The following is a 14,014-nucleotide window of genomic DNA, read 5'->3' on the forward strand; positions in this document are numbered from 1 at the left end:
AGGGAGCCTCTGCTCCAGCACCCAGAGCACCTCTTTATTGTCTTTCTCCAGAGAACCCAGTGCCTGCAGGGCTGTTTCTCTCTCACTCCTCTCTTCTCTGGCCACAGTAACTTCTGTGCAATAACTTTTGTTTTTTCTTCTTAGCCCTGCTAAAGCACCTATTCCAGAGGTGCTCCCACCATCGCTGATGGGCTTGGCCTTGGCCCAGTGGCAGGTCCATCTTGGAGCCAGTTGGTTCAGGCTCTGTTGGAGATGGGGGAAGTTTCTGACAACTTGTCAAAGAAGCCACCCCAATACCAGAACCTTGCCACAGAAACCCCATACACTAGGCATGGATCAGCCTGATTTTACTAAAGTCCTGTAAAGTCATTGTCTTAGAAAGGCTCTGAAAATATGTGTGTGTCCCTCGCTCCAATTAGATATGGCATTTCAGAAGTGTTATTGCTTAGAAAAAATCTGCTTACTGGTTTGGGAACAAGAAAGGTAGGCAGATTATAAGAGGACAACGATGCAAGTACAAGTATATCCTGGGAACCATCCCCTGTTTCCTTTAGGCATACTTCCTCAGATTGCAACACAGTGTTGCTTTTTTCTCAGTGCCTTCATTCTGTTTATCCTTTCACAACCTCCACGCTTACTGCTGATGTTAATAAATGCCTACACCTATTACTGCAGGATGTAATGTACAGAGTTCCATTACCTTCCTGGCACTCGTGACAAAATTGACCTATTTTGATTCATCTAAAGACTGAAGCTGGGTCAAGAGAAAGTGGTTCTGGTTTCCTGAGTCTTAAACCCCCACCTCAAACCACTACCCCATGCTTTTTGTTCCACTGGGGTGCTATTGTTTAACCCACTAACTGCAAATCTTTCATCTGGAAACCAAAAATTAATATGTCACCAATGTTCCCTTCACTTTCTGTTCTATCCTAGTGTGTAGTACGGAACCTACTCCTCTGCAAGAGTAAACCCTGTTCCCTGCCAAGCTTTCGAAGCCCAGTGAAAGAAGTGTTTATATGTTTGCATTTCTCACTGTGCAATATCCTGCTTACAAACCAACAGAGATGGAAATGAGGATGGGGATGGGACAGAGGTGGTGATGGGGAAAGATCATATACTACTGATGCCCTGGGGCCAGATGTGCTGGAAGGCAACACAAGGGAAAGAGAAGACGTTCTCTCTCAGAAAGAGGACTTATTTAAATCCCTTACAAAGTGGCACAGCTTGGAAAGATAACGCTCCGTATCTCTGCGGTAGTGCCGCCATAAATCCTTCACCTCCCGTACCGGTGGCTGGAATCAGCGCGCTTTCAGCACCATTCCGAGGCAGAGTTTTGCACTGAGTGTAGAAAACGCCCCGAGCGGAGCGGCAGGGACAGTACCACACACCGCGTCCCTGTCCCGCTCCGTGTCCCGGCCCCGCCCCGGTGAGGCCCCGTGATGGCGGCGGGCGGAGCGCGGCCGCGCTGAGGGCGCCAAGATGGCGGCGCTGCGGGACGGGGAATTCGCGGCGCTGCAGATCCTGCTGAAGGTGAGCGGGGCCGGGCCGCGGGGCCGGGGCCGCCGCCGCCGGGCCGCGGCTGAGCGGCCCCGCTTTCTCCCCGCCAGGCGCCGTCCAAGGACGCCGTGCGGCAGCTGTGCCAGGAGTGCTTCTGCAGCCCGCCCGCCGCGCTCGGGCCGCTGGCGCAGCGCGCCGGCCCCGGGCTCGCCGTCAGCGCGGAGGAAGCGGAGCAGGTAGGGCCGGAGGGAGCGGGGCGGTGCGGGGCCAGCACTGTCGCATGGTGCGGGGCGCCGTGCGCTGCTGAGGCGGGCTCGCCCGAGCAGAGGGGAGCCGCCCAGGAGCTCAGCCCCGTCCTGCTGAGGCTGTCGGGCCGCGCTGGGGTGCCCGGGGCTCTGGTGGGTGGCTCTCGCAGCACAAGCTGTGTCCCCTGGCTAAGCAGGCCCGCCCTGTGCTGTAGCTAATGCTTTTCACCGCAGCCCCTTCTCCCCTTCCTCCCCGCAGCTGGTGTCTGCTTTGCACAACCTCACCCGGCACGTGGTGTACCGCGGCTTGACCAGGGCAGAAGACATCCTCTGTCTCTTCCCAGAAAACTTCCATCAAAATCTGAAAAACCTCTTGACTAAGATAATACTGGAGAACATGTAAGTGCCATACACCTGCCATTTGCTTTCAGCTGGAGAGTCAAGGCCTATGGATGTGGTTTGATATGTAGATAGCTGGCAACATACAGAGTCTTGTGTCTGTAAGTTTTGTGTGTCTTGGGCATGATCACACAGACTGGGATGAGCAGAGTTGAACAGAATATTTCATCTGAATAGAATGGCCAACGAAACACAGCCATGGGCACAGACAGTTGTCCCATGACTTATGAAACAGACTGGGACACATTCCCAATATGCAAAGCCCCTTTTATCTTAACAGCTGTGCAGTGAAAAGACACTGCTGTTAATGATAAAACCTAGAAGGCTGGATTTCAGCTCTAGAAAAGCTAGGTAGTATGTAGATACCCATCCACTTGTCACCATGGCTGAGGTGCAGAGGCACTGTATGTGATAGAGCATACAAGAGGTAGTGGCAGAGGAAGGCAGTTGTGATTGTATATCTCAGTGGTTGGAGCCCCTTGCTTTGATAAAACCAGGGAGAAAGGGACATGCTTTAGATGAGCTGCCCTTCCAGGAGTACCCATGGTTGCTCACCAGTTTGCCTGCCATTACCCACAGTCCCAGCCTCTCCATGGCACTCAGTAGCACTGTCAGTCTCTGTCTCCTGCTTACTGCTGGTGACCCTTTGGTCAGGGATAAGCCATGCTACATGCTTACCTCTTTTTTTTTTTTTTCCTCAAAGCACTGTTGATACTGTTTTCTCCCCTTTCTTCACAGCTCTGCTTGGAGGAATGAAGCACAAGCTAGTCAGAGTAAGTAATAATCTCAGGAATGAGATTGTGTGCTAGGAAATGTATTCATGAAGTGTCTGACATGCATTACATACAGACTAAGGCAGACATTCCAGCAGACTGATCTATGTTAACATAAAAAAGTGAATGGTTTCCTGCCCCTCCCAAGCTACCAGCAATCAGTCTTTGAAAATTAACATACAAGGCTAAACAGATGTATTTTGTGTTGTTGCAAATGCTGCCAAGTGATGGCCCTAACAGACTGTGAGCTGGAATTTGTTCCAAAAGCTGATCAAGGCAGCCAGTTGTGCACTGCCCCCTGGAGCTCTGTGCAAGGAAGCAGGAGGAGCAGGGAGAGAGCCTTTCCCCAGACAGGAAAAAAATTCAGTTAGACAATGGAGAACAGAGAGGAAGTGACTTGAGTGTCTGTAGTCAGTAGGAAGGCTGACAATTAACCCCTGGGGAGGACACTAAGCATCTTAAAATAGGCAGAATCCAAACAGGCTGCAATTGCCAGCTGAGACAGCTCTTAGCAGCCAGGTTAGACCTGTCTCTCTTTCCTTGGCTGGGCTCAAGAGGTCTCCAGCTCTGAGCTATTGATGTCAGTATTGCACCTGTTAAACAGTTTCTGCTAGGCTGCATGTAATTAGGATGATACTTGAAATATTTTTAAGGGATGTGAAGATTGCTGTTTGCCAGTATGTTTGCTGTACTGCAGGATGCTTTGGTTCCCAGATTGAGAAACTTAAAATAACATGTTTTATACTGCTGGATTTTGAGTTTTCCTGAGTGCTTTCTTACCAGTTTGAGAGCAGAGCAGTAAACAGGTGCCAGAGCAACTCAGGATAAAACAGTGAGTGGTTGAGTGTAGCAGGCAGCAAGGCAGGGCATAAAGATGTGGAGATGACATCTTAGTACTCTCCTTCTCTCAGCTGCTTTGTGAATTTACCTCTGCTTCTTGCACTGAACTGGCATTGCATGAAATGATGGAAGTTGCCCTTCCAGTGTTAGGAGGAGGCCTTGCACTGGCTTATCCCAGAGTAAAATGATGGGAAACCACATATCAGCAACTAAACTCGGGCTTCCCATGGCCAGAAGTGGAGAGGCCTGTGCATGGTGTAGTCAGAGGTTCCAGGGGCTGTATCATCATGTGCTGCTGAGCCTAACAGAGCCATTTTTAAATCCCCAGTCTCCCTGCCTCGTCTGGTGGACATGGACTGGAGGGTGGACATCAAGACATCCTCAGACAGCATTATGAGAATGGCAGTCCCCACCTGCCTGCTGCAGTTAAAGGTAATGGCAGTGGCTGTGAAGGACCAAAATAATGAACTCCAGCACCTGACTTGCCAGGGCAAACCAGTTCAGACATGCACCTGGTGCTTGCCTCGTGCCTGGTGGCCCATTAGACTTTCTCAGAGATGCAGTGCCACAGAGCATGGGAATGGTGTCTCTGATGAGAGCTCTCCTGCACAGAAGTTTTATGTGCATGAGGATGTGAGAAGTCACTATGTTTGTTCCTAGTCACCATGTTTTCTAGAGAAAAAAAGAAGATAAACCACAAAGCCATCATCCTTTAATTCTAAGCATCCCATCAGCGTGTTTATCTGATTTCATTGGTTGGGAAATTACTTAAGGTTACTAATAACTTCCTTCACTGGCCACATCTATCATTTGGGGACTATACCTAACTTACTCCTTCTGTTCTGCAGAGTTTTGGATCCCCCCAACCAATAAAAATGAGATTAGTGAGATTCAGAAGAGGAGTTAAAATCTAAATTCTGTGTGTGGGGTGGGGTTAAGTATTCTATGTGATATCTGCTGAGATGTTTTTGATACAGAAGTGTCTTCCTGCCACAAGTATCTTGACAATATCCCAATACTCATGGCAGTAGATGCTCACTTGCACTCTGTCAATGGGAGTGCACTTCACTAGTGAGGCACACAGCTTAGAAAATGTGCTGTGTTTCTTTCAGGATGGAGCTAGATTCCAAATTCAAACCAGTTTTTAATGTATGTATTAAACACTGACTTTTGTAGTGGCTCTGGAAGAACACATAAGTGAATTTTTCATACAACTAACATCTGCATTCTTATTTTAAGATTCAGGAGGATGCTGCCTTATGTGGAAATAATCCTGTTGTTTCTGCACTGACTGTGGAACTGAGCAAAGAAACCCTGGACACTATGTTAGAAGGCCTGGGAAGGATTCGGGACCAACTTTGTGCCGTTGCAAACAAATGAATGCCCAAGGGCATGGATTCCAGCAGCAAGGAAGGGAAGTATTCTCTGCCTATAGCTGTCAGAAGCTGCAGCCTAGTGTAACATGTTGCTATTTCAGCAAAACAAAACTAAAGAGGTTTCTTTCTTGAATTAATGAGATAGCTTTTGAAAAGCTAACACTCAAGTATTCATTTGGTTGGTTGCCAAAAAGTGGTTTGCTATTATGTTGTTGAACAAAAGCTGTTCACCGTTTCAGAAGAGGATTTGAGGGCTCAGAGCCTGGCTTAATCACAAGGGTCATAACTGGAAACAGCAAATAGCTGCAGCCAATGAAGCAAGTTCTATCTCTGTCCTGAAATGAGAATATGAAAGGCTCAAGCTGGGTAATGGCTGCCTTCCAACATCAGAAGAGGAGGGTGCTTCTCTCTGGAATGTGCATGTGCTGAGGTGCCTGCTGGATGTAGCACTCTCTCCCTCTCAATGAAGCACAGCCATGCTGCAGATTGTTATTACAGGATAATGCATTGAAATAGGGCAATTATGCTACAACACATTCCCTTCTGATCAGCTTCATAGCACATTTGCAAAATGACTGTTCTGTACATCTTTAGCAGGAACTAATTTCCTCCTTCTGTTTGAAAAGAAAAAAGGGAGTTCAGGTAATTCATGTTTGGGGTTTATTGGATTCTGGACTTTGCCTCTGCTGCACAAAAACCAAACTGGGAGAATAAAGAATTGAAGGCTGTTTTCTGTGCTGTAGGAAACCCTTCTGTGGCAATACATGCCTATACTTCTCCAAAGTGTTCTGTTGTTTGTGTAAATCTTCATTTAATTAAAGAATGAACTGCTAATTGATTTTGTGAATCCTTTTCAGTCTGGAAGAGATGTTGTCCTGGGTTACCCCAGCCTCTTTGTGATGGTGCCAAGTTTCTAGGCTGGTTTAATGGATGTTCATGTTGTTGCTGAAGAAGGATCTTTTGTTTCCTATTCAAATTGATTTATGTTTTAAACTTCCTTGTCTTCATTGTAACACAATTTCAGGGCACTTTTTTCCATGGGCAATCCACCTCTGTACAGTATTAGAGGTGATTACCCTGACCTAGAAATTCATAAAAATATATGCATTGAGAGTGTGGAGGAGTTAAATGCAGAAAATCAACAAAATTCAGATTGTTTATTTTGATGAGCTTCTATAGAAATCTTTATCCATGTGTGTTTATGGCAAAATCCAGTCTTTCCTACAACACTGGGCTCTCCTTCAAGACACAAAACATTGTTTATTGTGTTTGGAAATAAGAAATCATTCAAGAAGTGTTAATAAACTACAAGAACGTTGTTAATTAATTTTACACACCCCCCCAGAGTGCAGGCTAGAGTGTAAGTGTTAGTGAAGGCTTGTGCCTTTAAAAGATAATGGTGAAATGCAGCTCATGCATCAGGATCAACTGTGTGGCAAGTCCCTTGTTAATGTCTTGAGCAAAGGTATAATGCTTTGTATGGTATCAAGGCAAACTGGTACATTTCATGTATAATAGGGACATCTCAAATGGAGGAGATGGATATTTAAGAATATGTTCTGTAAGATTCAGGCTGTGAAAAACATCTCTAACAGAGCAGTTCAGTTCAAGGAAGTTTCATTGCCTTTGCACCCTAGCCTTAAAAAATAACAAATAGTTTATATAGTAGTGTTTTAGATGGTGAGAATCACTGAGGAGGTAAATAATGCAGGATGAAGTACTGTGCTGTTAGAAGAGCTGAGGAAGTTAAAACACAGAGGAAATAAAATCCTTGAGGTAAATGCTGAAGTTACAGTCAAAACGTAGGGTCCAGTGCAATGAAGAACTGACAGTTGTTCTTAGGTAAAACAATTATATAACTATAGAATATTTGTAAAGAGAAAAAAGACTTTAAACTGAAAAGGCTTTTCTGGTGGCAGAGTAGAGCTTTCTGCAGGTAGCTAAAAGTTCCTTGTGGAGTCTTAATAAAAAGGAGTGTCCACTGGACCAGAGAGACATGCCAAACATCTGGTGACTTCAAGGGGTAGATCTCAGGTTATTCTGCAAGAAGACACTGGTATTTTCTAGCCCAATATTTAATATGCTGTGAGAGCTTGCCTTCAAATCTTTGCCTAAAGTGTTAGGTATTTTATTGTGAACTCTTATCTCCTTAGCCAGAAGAGCTGAGACTGCTCAGAAAATGTACATAAAACAAAGGAGGCTGAGTAGGACTGTCATTACCCAGACAGCAGGAGAACTTCACTTTAAAGTCCTTTTTATGGAATCTGCTACACAGAAAGAGAATAAATTGCCTGCTACTGCAGGCAATCATATGAGATCTTTTTCATAAAGTTATTGCTCTCTTAAAATGAGTTAGATTTTCATCCTCCCTCCACATATTGCTGCTGTTTGTAGGGCTAGCCTAAGAGATGATGTATTCATCTCTTCTCTGTTACCAGTTTGTTACTGTGCCAACACTGTCCTCTTTTGCTTACTTCTCTCTTGCCTTTCCATTTTTTCCTCCTATTTAAGAAGCTGTAAAATCCCCCTTCACTTCTGATGACTAAGCCTTGTAAGCTCTATATTCTGTGCCTTTCAGAATTGCAGTGGCTATTCTTCACTTAACAGTTGCATCTCCCTTTAATGGGGTCATCACCACAAGTGTTTTTGGAGGATTGTCCAAGGGCATTACTAAAGAATGAACTGTCATAGTATGTGAATCACCTGAATGAACTCCTACCAGGAAACCACAAGCCTTCATTGTGAAGTGGAGCTTAAAAGCTCCATCCTCATCCCAGTATTTGAGAAACAGAAAATTCATTTTCTGCATGTACACTTGGTAATGGTGCTAATTCAGTTACAGTAAGCAAAACAGTCATAAATTTATTTGTAAAATGCAGTATGCAAGTTAAATTCAGATTTTAATTTCACAGTCAGACATTGTGTTGAATCTGTGTCAAAGTGTTGAAAAAGCATTAAAAACATTAAAGCCTACTTTGTATTATTCAAAACAATACAAACAATGCTTCCTTCTGTTCTAAGAAAATGTGCACTTTAGGGTGTTCAGACTTAAAACTGTGAAGATGTGATTGAGAGGAAGAAAAGCTTAGAAAGAAAATGCCTTTAAGATTCCTAGCTTCTACTTCAATTACTGATCTTTAAACACTGGTTTAAAGCAGTAGAAGACTTTCTAAGATTAGTGATGATTTGGTAACGGTATAAGAATTAGTCTATATTAAAATCTTGAGTTTAATGCATGAAATTTATATATTCAAGCTCTTCTGAAACTACCATGTATACAAAGTTTTTGCTTTTTTTATAACTGAGGTCTTCAGTTTCTCTTCAAACAAATTATTTTTTTACTAGAAATCTGGTTTAGAATTGTTCTGACCTAAGTTTAAAATGTTAGTTACTAATTTTTTGCTATCTAAATTTCACTGGGTATAATAAAGTTTCTTTAACAATATAGATGGAACCACCTGCCCAGATCAGGATTGAAAAAGGTATTTTGGGATCAAGAGACCCAGCTGGCATAGGTCTCTTGTTAAATGAATATATCTGTTAAAAACCACACCAGTCCAGCTTAATCTCAGTTTTTGGGACAACATACTTAGTGGTGTAAGTTCCTCAACTGCTTTATAACTATGGTTATTCTGAGTCATAATAACCCCTACAAAAGTAGCAGTTTAATATATTTATCACTCTTTTTTAATATACACTTAAAAGATTCATCTCACTAGGTTGTAGAGTGGCAGCACTTGAAGTTGAGGAAACCCACCTCCCCAGACCCTTTTCTAATGTTTTGACCCCCTAGTCAGAAACTTTAGTCCATGACAGAGTAATTACACAAACTGTCATGTATTTTTCCCCCATATGCACAAATGTTTTGCAGGGAGTTGCTGATTTTTTGCTGTGATTAATGTATGTATTATATAATTTAATAATGCTTGTGACACTTGGGCCTGCCTTGTTAACTGACTTTTCCAAGGTATAGCTTGGCTACCATGATGTAATTTAGTCTCCAGTATCACTGCCCCAACACAGCCCTGTATCATTACAATGCAAGACCTTGGCTTACCCACCATCAATATGTGCTCACCCTGCCCAGTGTTTCCATCTGCTCTCACAATTCACATTCATCTGGCCCCTGCTTGAAGGCAGCTGCACTACCATCACCAGTGAATTAAACCTCACAAACTACAGCAGGGACATATTTATAGCAAGGCTGATGAGAATGTGCTAAAGGTCTTGAATTTTTCAGTTACACTCAAAAAATCATAGGTATCCATTAGAAGCCTCACTGTAAGGATCAGTGGCCAAACAGCCCTTGCCCTTTTAAGCACAGAAGAACCTGACTGTTGCTGCTCAATGCTTTATAAACCTTTTTTCTGGACTTATAGTGCCTATGAGTCTTGCCACTGACAGAGCTGCTGCTGCTGAACTACCCATGAAATACATAACAAAATGCCAACACAGTACACCCACCCTGTGACAATTCTGGCTTATTTTACTGAGTGTCACAGGAAAAAGAGGGACCACAGCAGGGTCAGAGCTGGCACTGCAAGCTCACAAGCTTCCTAAGCTTTCTGCAGCACTGGCCTTTAGGAAAGAAAGAATCACAGAATATCCCGAGTTGGAAGTGACCCACAAGAGTCATGGAGTCCAACTTCTGACCCTGCACAGGACAACTCCAACAATCCCACCATGTGCTTGACAGCATTGTCCAAACACTCCTACTCAGGCTGTTCCAGTGCCCAGCCATCCCCTGGGAAAGAACTTTTCTGAATAACCAGGCTAAACTTCAACAGAGAACGAGAAAATGAGCCTAGATTTACAATCCTCCTAAATGTCACTGAGAGAATTTGACAGAATTTAACCACTTAGCTGAATATTTCCAGCCTTCTAAACTGGTACTGCCTGGCCCGGCTGGGGCTCGGCTCGGAACAGCACCTGACATGTTGGGCACGTGTGAATGAAAGGAGAGTGAGAGTCAAAGGATGCCACAACAAAAGAAAACATTCCTGAAAGTGCAAATTCTTTTTCTCCAGGAGATGGCGAGCTCGGTCTCCCGTTTCTCTTCCCTCCTCAGTTTCTGGGCAGGACACAGCAGTCTGGGCTCTCCTCCTCGGAATCTGGGAGCAAAATCAATGACTGCCAGGGTCCAAACAGCACCAAACCAGAAGGGGGATCTTATTCACTGCTCTGCAAAGGTCTCCCAACTGCTTCCATAGTTGCAGGTTGAGGCAGCTGAGCACATTTTAGGGGAAGCTGGCAGAGATGGAAGTGGCAGACGGTGCTCTGGACTGTGCCAGTCATTTTAAACACCAAGAAGGAGGAACTCACCCTTTTGCCAGCTTGGATGCATAGTCCTCCAGGGAGAGCTTAGACACTTACAATAGTATGAACAATGTTACACAAAAAGGGATGCAGACAACTTTGAATGTTTCCAAACTGTCCTCTCTCAGACAATGCACATTTTGCATAGATTTGTCTTTAAGCAGTGATTAGCAGGACACTGTAAAAATCACATCTAGAGAAGAAAGTAAGATGAAGGGAGGGAGAGTTTTTTCTTTCCCAAGCATGTTAGAAAATAATTTAAAACAGTGCACAAAGCACAGCACCATCCTGTGCAATGTATACAAATTCTCTTGTTGCTTTTCCACTCACTTTGCTGTTAATACAAGGCCTGGGATGGAAGCATTCCCTCCCCTTGCTGACCTTTGTGCACCCCCTCCTCCCAGGAGGCATCATCCTGCCAGTCTGGGAGGGGAAGTGCTAATGCACACTAGCAACACTGACACACCATACAGTGCTGTCAAATATGCAGAGTAAACAGACAGAACAGAGGCAGTGAAATGGCACCCTGCTTTCATCCTTACTCTCTTCTAGTCACTGTTCTTGTAAAGGCTGCTTTGGAACAATAGCAGGTACGGCTTTCCCCCCCTTCCCAAGGAAGACAATTTTTCAAGTTGACAGCATTCCTTTATGCAGATGAGATAGTGAGGGTTGAGTGCCAACTAGCAGCAGAAATATAATAGAATCCATCAGAGCTGTTAGCTAGAGTTGGCCAGTGCTTTTGTTTGTAATTTAGAGGGCTATAACTCAGCCTTGCAAATAAGATGCAGGAGGAACTCTATACTGAAAACCTTGCAGTGAGGCCTTTAGTTTCTTACCAAAAGAAAAAAAAAAGATCAGGTTTGCTTTGACATTCTTCACTGTGCTGAAAAGAAGTGATAAGAAACCTGGATGAGACGACTGCAGCATACCAATACTTTGCACTGACAGGGATAACTGGAAATGCTGATTTCTTTACAACTGTATCAGTGACTGTAAGTCCAGGGTGTTCAAACACACTTTCAATATCAGTTAGTCTTGAGGCAAATGGCATCTTCATTTCCAAACAAATCACTGGACAGGTCAGCAAGGCTCCCCAGGTTGTGTCTCTACTCCACACAGTGGCAGGATTCAACCCACAGCAGATTTATAACCAAAATCAGTAAGTTACCCACTGTCGGAAATATTCTGGCTCCTTAGAGCTTGGTGGAATTTAGGTATTGGAGTCTCATTCCCAAGACTGTTTCGGCTTTTATCTTATTTTTATGCCTACACAGAGACATGACCCCTACTTTTTTTTTTTTCTTTAAATCCACTAGTGTCAGCCAATATTATTCCATGCTCTATTAAGCCAGAATGGTAGAAAGTCTAGAAAGTTTGAAGTGGATCTCAACAGACAACTGATAAGCTTTTGTGTTGGATGACAAATAAATAATCAGAAGATCAGAGTGAAATCAAAGAAACACAAAGCATATCTTTAATGCACTGCATAACTGAAAGTTAAGATAACTGCATTTAGAAACTACTTTTTTTCCTCTCTGAAAAGAACAGCATGAAAGTGTACTTGGCCATCTGTGTCTCAGGATGTTTTCGTTTTCTTGGGCACAGATGGTAAACTTCAAACATCTCTATCACTCCCATCTACCACATAAGCCCTGTAAGCAATCTTATTTACAATTTCTAGCCATTGCTTTCCAGTGACCTCATTTCTCCCTTTGGTGCTGTCTTGGAAGTTCTGGCTAATATTAAAGGCACTGAAATAGACACATTCAACACTCCCTTGTGGGTGTGGTAACATAGTTCTCAATAAAGCAAACACCCTTTAAACAAAATGAAAGCTGGCCACGTTTTCACCTTGTCCTTAGGCAAGTATTAAATAAAACCCCTTTCCTGTGCTTTCAAAACAATAAAACAAAACAACTAAGCAAGAAATCTAAGGAAGGTGAACCTTCATTCCACCCTGTGGTTTACACACCACCTCTCCAGACTGCACATTCTCTGAGGCAGAGACCTTGTCTTCACAGCGCTGTACAGGAGACTGACTCTGCCACTGGTACTCCATCAGTAACACCAAGGATTCTGCCCCCTGGTGTTAATGCATCACCAAAATCCTACAGTTATTTCAGGACCAGATTTCCAGTTGCCTGACACAGCAGCAGTCTTATCTTTTCCTAGATAAATAAGGCTGGTCTATGCAGTTTAATGGGTGGATTGTGTCACCACTAGCAGCTCATAGAGAAATGGTCCAATTTTCAGAGGTGTGGAATACTTACTTTGGAACTTCAGATACTTCTGATATGCTTCTGATAACCCTCCCTCTGAGCCCATCTAATCTGCAGTGTCAGAAGGGATCTCACTACAATTTCCCCCAAGAGAAGCAAGTGTCATGATATTTTTGGTTAAAATTTCTTCTTCCTCTACAATTCCATTTCCTTATATCATTCGGTATCATACACACTGTCATTCTCCTCCAGAGGAGATTACACTCTGGCAGTGAAAGAACACCATCCTATTTTAAAAATTCAATAATAAATGAAAAGCACCAAAATTAAAAAATAAAATAAATTACACAGACTGTCCTTTGTTGAAATACTGAAGAGAGCTATGAAACCTTCTAGTAACTGAAAATGAACTTGACTTTCAGGTGATGAAATTCAATTAATTAGTATTTCTCTAGAGAGGAGGGAAAATCTTTGGGGACAATCTCTGCATACAAAATCAACATTCTGGTCATTAATGATATTTATTCTAAAGTACAGGCAGCTTGCTCACATCAGCAGTGTTCTGGGGAAGGAGTACCCTCTGGCACAGGGCTGTTCTAACAGCAGGCACTTGTGCAACTGCTGCAACTCTGGACCACAGCCTGGTTTTGCTGAGAGCTTTGCATGCCCTACAAGAAATCAAACTTTTCACATCTCCTTGGCTGCAAAAACAGGGCCCAGGAGCAGCTGCAGCTCTCCAGGCTCAACAGCATGTCCAACCCTTGGTAGTGAGACTGAGTTTGGCTTTTACAGCAGACCTGGGGCCCTTGGTGTCACCTCTGGGAGCACAGTAAAACTCAGGCAGGCAGCCTGGGTGAGGGGGAGATTGAGACCTGGAAACACAGACCTCTGAGTGCATGTCTCTGCAGTGTCTCTGAACATCTCACTGTACCTCTGACTTCTGCCTGGCAGGTAAAAAGCTATGTTACACCTCTTTTGGTGGTGATAGAATAATTAACTGATCCACCTGGTATTAAGGCTCTTGCAGTAAAGGAACCTGCACGTGTACTGAGCATTTTGCCAAGACAAAGACGTTGATACTGGAGTACTGTGCAACAGCAAAGGCTGAAATGGTTTTCTGCTACCTACAAAGAAAAGAGTACTTTGCAGAATTTCTCTGTCTCTCAAATTTCTCAGGAGCACAGTACCACACAGCTTTGAAAATACAACGGGGTTCAACTCCTGAACCTAAATCACTACCACAACGCTCTTGAAAGGAATCACATCCTGCTGGGCTTTATAGCTGATTGCAACTCTTCACCTCTCCCTGACCCACTTTAACAGTGTGTCCTTCTACCTCATTCATATGA

At 43.8% G+C, this 14,014-nt stretch overlaps 1 protein-coding gene across 2 annotated transcripts; it reads left to right on the forward strand.

Annotated features, from left to right (window-relative positions):
- Nucleotides 1-1,393: 1,393 nt before the first annotated feature.
- On the forward strand, nucleotides 1,394-5,964 carry COMMD9 (COMM domain containing 9). Of its 2 annotated transcripts, XM_079308365.1 has the most exons (6): nucleotides 1,394-1,530; nucleotides 1,608-1,733; nucleotides 2,002-2,141; nucleotides 2,880-2,914; nucleotides 4,083-4,186; nucleotides 4,994-5,964. In XM_079308365.1, the coding sequence occupies exons 1-6, from the start codon at nucleotides 1,480-1,482 to the stop codon at nucleotides 5,132-5,134; spliced, it is 597 nt and encodes a 198-aa protein (XP_079164491.1). In that variant the 5' UTR covers nucleotides 1,394-1,479; the 3' UTR covers nucleotides 5,135-5,964. The 2 variants fall into 2 exon arrangements, with proteins under 2 accessions (XP_079164491.1, XP_079164492.1); XM_079308366.1 differs by lacking the exon at nucleotides 1,608-1,733 and having other exon boundaries at nucleotides 1,423-1,530.
- The last annotated feature ends 8,050 nt before the right edge of the window (nucleotides 5,965-14,014 follow it).

The sequence above is a fragment of the Erithacus rubecula genome (genome assembly GCF_903797595.1).
Source record: "Erithacus rubecula genome assembly, chromosome: 6".
Lineage (NCBI taxonomy): Eukaryota > Metazoa > Chordata > Aves > Passeriformes > Muscicapidae > Erithacus > Erithacus rubecula.

What these genes read in the sequence shown, in the direction of transcription:
- COMMD9 (XM_079308365.1), top strand. Translation starts at nt 1,480, where the DNA reads ATGGCGGCGCTGCGGGACGGGGAATTCGCGGCGCTGCAGATCCTGCTG. An exon ending in GCGCGGAGGAAGCGGAGCAG is followed by an intron (nt 1,734 to 2,001) that starts GTAGGGCCGGAG and finishes TCCTCCCCGCAG; the next exon opens with CTGGTGTCTGCTTTGCACAA. An exon ending in TGAAGCACAAGCTAGTCAGA is followed by an intron (nt 2,915 to 4,082) that starts GTAAGTAATAAT and finishes TTAAATCCCCAG; the next exon opens with TCTCCCTGCCTCGTCTGGTG.